Source organism: Anneissia japonica, unplaced genomic scaffold (genome assembly GCF_011630105.1).
Source record: "Anneissia japonica isolate Jap-2015-1 unplaced genomic scaffold, ASM1163010v1 scaffold287592_len165086_cov136, whole genome shotgun sequence".
In the NCBI taxonomy this organism is placed as follows: Eukaryota; Metazoa; Echinodermata; class Crinoidea; order Comatulida; family Comatulidae; genus Anneissia; species Anneissia japonica.
The window spans coordinates 112367-118366 of record NW_022754747.1 but is presented as its reverse complement, the minus strand read 5'-3'; the positions used below and the strand labels follow the sequence as shown (position 1 = coordinate 118366).

The window sequence follows — 6000 nt, the reverse complement described above, 5'->3', positions numbered from 1 at the left end:
ATGTAATGTTGTGCCAGTGTATAATCAATTAACGTTTTAAAAGATGTGTATAAGAGACAGGGGTTAGGGTTAGGCTAACTATATTATCGAGATATCGTACGGTACCCATGTTTTATCGACCCATAAAAAATAGCCACACACTGGCGGCAGTAATAGAAAGTCCTAACCAAGCTAGTGGGGGAGGGAATGAATACAAATAAATAAAATATTAAAATTAATATTATTATTATTATTAATATTAATAACAATAATGGTAAAAATGCGACTTGGCTCAGTAGTTTTCATTGTGGTTGTCGAAATTGTAGTCAGCAGGAGTAGAAACAAATAAAAACAGTAACAGAGCCCATGAATGTCAAAATGAACAAGGGAAAACAACATAAAAGATTAAGAGATGAGATATATATTTATTGGGGAAGAGTGAAATGATGCAACACAGCCAGAGAAAAAGATTGATTTGGCGTCAACATCCTGAAACATTTGTCCAATAGTGGACTACAATAGCTAATGAGGCCTCTGAAGGTTATCAATGTGGTCCAGCATTTGAGTCTAGGTGACAGCTTAATTAATCCACCATATAGGATTACAACCCAGACACAACCCACCCTTTGATAATTCCATATTCGTTTGGATCATTTTATTATTTTAACATCAACTTTTATTTTAGAAATACCTTCAATACCTTACCTTCAATAATGTTAACTCTACAATATTTATTGATCTATAGGAAATACAGTTACAGATTTATTTATTGAAACAGCTAATTTAAATACGATAACAAAATTTACACATAGGATACATTTGGAAGTAGCTGTATACACAAATTGAATAAGCTACAGAAGTTGCAGCATTGTTTTATAGGAAATATTTCTTGTTTACTTCTTGAGTGTAAGTTTTCAGTGAGGGTTCTTTGGAAGTGTGCTTTTGGGTGTAGTAATAAAATATTATGGCTTTAGGATTTAGGATCACTGATGTCTAGTTGAATGACACTCCCAGAATTTCATACATTTAAATCAACCCTTAAAAATGCTCTGGTTTTTATAATGTTACTTCTTATTCCCATTATAACAAAGACATATTATTATAAAACATTGAATTAGCTAAAGTTTCAGATTGGTCTAAGTTAAACAATCATTATACATTGATCAAAATACAATTACTTGATTTTGTGAAACCATTTTCAACTAAAACTGTCTCACTCTAATCAACATTTATATACCACTATACCACTTTATCAGTTAACTTTGTAACAATAAAATATATATTAAAAAAGAACAACAATGAAAAATCACTTATTACCTTCACCAAATCTATTTCCTGAGTTTGAAGATGCATTTGGAATGTCTGTAATGTAAGTCAATAGAAAATAAAATATTAAATATTCTTGAAAATTAAACACAAAATAAGAGTTGAGGCCTGCATTGATGCCAGTGAGAGGTCGAGAGGGGGAAGGCTCTGATTGTATAATTACTAATACGAATTTCTGACACAGACAGGTTCAAATTCTTATACTGTATGTGGAAATGGAGGAGGTTGCACTTTGTGCTGGTTTGGTTATCGATCCGATGACCAGGGGTAATAACAACGACATCGCCGGTTAAGCGCTTAGACAGATCTGTGATTTATTGGGCGCTATATAAAAACTGTATTGTTATTATTAATTATTATTACTTTATGTTTTATAACAGTGACCTAGTACATGTAATCTATTCTCTAATTCAAACAACTCAAAAAGAAAAAACCAAAGAAATTAATAGTAACCCATGATTTCAGGGTTCTGGTTTAATAAGTATTTTCATAACATTTCAGTTTTTCATGTAAGAAATAATCAGTGATTAATAGAATACCCAACTGGAAAGACACAGGACAAAAATCAAGCTGTTCTTGATTTGAAGAGAAATACAGGGTATGACCATACAGAAAGAAACATTGTGTTCTATTAGTATGAAACATGTTGCTTTTTAGTATCATACTGTACACGAATGTAGGTAAGAATGGCCCCGGAAAAAATGGCCCTGGAAAAAATGGCCCCGGAAAAAATGGCCCCGGAAAAAATGGCCCCGGAAAATTCCTTTAAAAACTAAATTAGTTAAGATAAAAAAATGCATATAATGACTCAAGAAAATCAGTTTTAATTTAGAATTTGATTATTGAGGCCATTTTTACCTACCTGTCATATGGGGCCATTTTTACCGGGGACATTTTTTCCGGGGCCATTTTTTCCGGGGCCATTATTTCCGGGGCCATTTTTTCCGGGGCCATTTTTTCCGGGGCCATTCTTACCGTACACCATTGTACACATCCGAATACTACAGAATCTGTACCAAAATATTCTGAATTGAGAAAGGAACTTGTTCACACTGTATTGTGAACCTTCCCACAATGTGTCAATCATGAATAAAAGACTACAATAACTATGACAATAAAACTACACTAGTGAAAACAAAAACAGTAATATTATTAATGATAGTAATAATACTAATGATAGTGTACCAGCAGTAGAAGAAGTAGCAGAATAGTAATAAAGCAGTTCAAAGAAATTCATCTAGTTTTAATGTATTGTAAGTACAACTGGTTTGCCCAGCAGTAGCCTTTAAACCAGAAAGTCATATAAAGACTAAATACAATATTTAATATCAACTACTCTAAATCTTACAAACAAGAAGTAACAATTACACAAAGCAGTATACATCAGTAAAACTGGCAGGAAATTGAAGACCCGATTGGAAAAACATAAAAAAGATGTCACCAATAACACAACAGGTGTGTGCACTAGAGCATCCAGAAACACTGAATCTGAGCTCATTCACAAATCAGCTGCAGTATAACTGATCACATGGTTAAATACAACCACAGGGGTACCAAGCTAGAAAAAGTCCATACCATGAGATCTGGTTAAATGAACTTTCTTAACATAAATTTATTTTGCTCTGCCTACTATCATTCAATGATATACAAAAACACCACTGAATTCAGTAACAAGGAGGAATAACTTTATGACATTAAATTATTCAACAAATCAATACCAAGTTCCTAAGAAATATGAACTTTCTGACCTAAAATTATTGATTGTCCAAGATAATGACGACAATGTTGGTTAACAATGATGAAGCTACAATGCTATTGCTATATAAAACCAACAATGCCTACCTTATGAGACATTTTTTACAATTATTAGTATATTGCAAACACACTAAATGTGGGTAGTTATCTTTAAATATTATGCTTAATATAATAGTAACCAAGTACTTTATTAGTACTAACGCATGCTCTAATTGTAACATACTGTAAAATAAAATCCAGCAAATGAATAGTAACACAAGGTTCAATTCAGAAGTTTGGGTTTAAATTTTAATTTTTATAGTGTTTCAATTTTCTTCAATAAATAATCAATTGCAAACAGAACAACATCCAACTGTGGTTGGTTTGACCATAAAGAAAACACATTGTTTATGTTCCATTATAATGCTAGCTAATCAGTATTTTGTGCAGACATTCTAATTGTATAGCATCTATACTAAAACATTTTAAATTAAAAAGGGAACTTTATTTTTCACAATCACACAGTGTCAATTGTAAATGTAAACAACAAAATTACAGAACTAATGACAAAAAAAATCAGTCAACAATAATAATAATATGGTGATTGTAATATTTCATAATGATAATCTGGTAATACCAGCAATAGAAATAGTAGTAGTAGCACAATTAGTCTTAAAGTAGTTTAAAAAATTCATGTGGTTTAATTTTTAGAAGTATAGTTGCTAAGAGTGTTGTTCTGCCCTAATGGTGCCACTACAGGATACTTAAATAAAGAAGTTGTAATAACAATAACATAAGGCCAAGGAAAAAAAAGTGTTTGTTTGCCCTAATCCACCCGCCCTTAACTCACTAAAAAAATAGGGGCCGCAAAACCAAAAAAGTTCTCTATTATGTATCAGGATGCTCTAAAAAAATATATTAATTTCATTTTAAATATCTTTTGCAATGTAAAATAATTATAACTTTTGCAAAAATAAAAATAAATTTGAAAAAATAATACCTTTTGATAATACTGATAATATTTATGTCTCAAGTTCTATTCATGTGTAAATCTGATATAAATTTCACAGTTAACAAGAATTTATACCAATATGATATATATTTTAGCATGTTATTGATGCTATATTTCTCTGTTACAGTATTATTTTCAGGCAAGTATTTTTCTTTTAATTTAATTTCTTGTTATATCAATTTGTTTAGTCTACTTTACTGCAAAAGGTGAAAATCACTCTATCCTATAGCATTTCTCCAAAAACATCGACTGATTTTAATACAAAAAACTCAAAACTTAAAGGTCAGATATATTAGGTTGAAATGGTTTATAGGATGTTAGAAATATAGCTATTGCAAACAATTTACAAAATGTTTGTTTTCAAATATTTGGCCCCCATCACTTTTGGGTTGAATTACGAAAATATAGGCAATATTAGTGTGTTTTCAGCGGGATTTGAGCTGGCTTATAAGGAGTTGTACTTTAACAAGTCTTAACTTTGTCTGTACTAATCAGATCGCTTAGGTTGACGCGGCAACAGAAAACAAATTTTCTTGTGATTAGTTACAGTGTATATCAGAATTAATGTAATTGGATAAAAATTTTTTCCAACATTTTTTAGTTTTATCAAAGGCATTCAAGAATAAAAATTGCCCGGGCTCACAGCAGGCCAAGGGAACATGTTCTATTTTCTGAAATGAGGAATGTTACCAGCTGTATCAAAGACTTGTAAAAAATTAGCTTGACAGTGGACACATCTTATTTCTGCCGTGTTATGCATAAATTGGGAGTGTATGTTTTAATAGTATTTCGCTAGTAATTGATCGTTTAAAAAGTTAATTTTTATATACCCTTTCCAGATAATGAAATCGTTCAAACACTGCACCGTGCTCAATCTGTTCATTTTTGGTTTTCTTACACGTGCACAGAATTAATTATTAAAAATGTTTTGTTATGTATTCAAAACAAGCCAAACAAATTGATATATTTGATCTCTATTTATACTATACACATATACTTTTAAAAAATTCAATAATGTGCTCAAAGGGATTTTGTCTCATTAGATCAGGAAAGTTAAAAATGGGTTCACAGTATCATCCTAGTTGTGTTTTGAAGCATATTACGATATTGTTGGTGGTTAGATTCAAGTTTTCAACCTTGCGGTTGTAGGGTCAAGCCTTCCACTGTGAATTTCCATTGCTTGTACATTAGGGCCAAAAGGAAAGGTGCAGTACATGTAGGACAGGGAATAATCCATAACTCACATCATTGTGCTGAGCTGCGTATGGGTCTACAGTGCACATCTCTCTCTATCAACACTTATTACTGTTGCAAAGTATGCTACAGTACAGTAAAGTTCAATAGGCATTTACAAATGAAAAGGATAAGCACATAGAGAGCATGACAATATGCATGTTGCAAATCACCACTAGTATAATCATCATCATATGACATCTCTCTTTTTACCAAAACTGGTTGAAAAATCATTATAAATCAAAAAACGGCGGCTCAAAGCACACAAGAAGAAAAACACTAGGATACATTTAACAGTAGACAACATCATAGGACATTTTTTAATTTGTCTTTTCTACAACGTACTCCACATTCAAGGAACAGATTTAACAAATTTTTAAAATTAGCCAAGGGATCTCAGTTTATTTTGTAGTATCTTTGGTTTTTTTTAAAGCCTTTCGATTTTCCTTTTATTTGTATATTTATGTAAGTTAAGTAGTTTTTATTTAGTAGTTTATTTTATAGTTAAGATTTCATGATACGTAAAAGGTACATACGGCCTTGTGGAAGAACACCAATTTGGTGAATGAGCTTCTGTTGTAAAATGAAAGATTTTATTATTATTATTATATTATTATTATTATTATATTATTATTATTATTATATTATTATTATTATATTATTATTATTATTATTATTATTATTATTATTATATTATTATTATTATTATAGACAGG

At 30.8% G+C, this 6000-nt stretch overlaps 1 protein-coding gene across 1 annotated transcript in view; it reads right to left on the bottom strand.

The window, feature by feature from the left end:
* Positions 1 to 6000, bottom strand: part of LOC117123232 — a 35734-nt gene that overhangs the window by 21887 nt on the left and 7847 nt on the right. The window contains exon 6 of the mRNA XM_033269078.1: positions 1297 to 1341. Coding sequence (XP_033124969.1) covers positions 1297 to 1341 — 45 coding nt within the window. The remainder of the gene's footprint in view (positions 1 to 1296; positions 1342 to 6000) is intronic.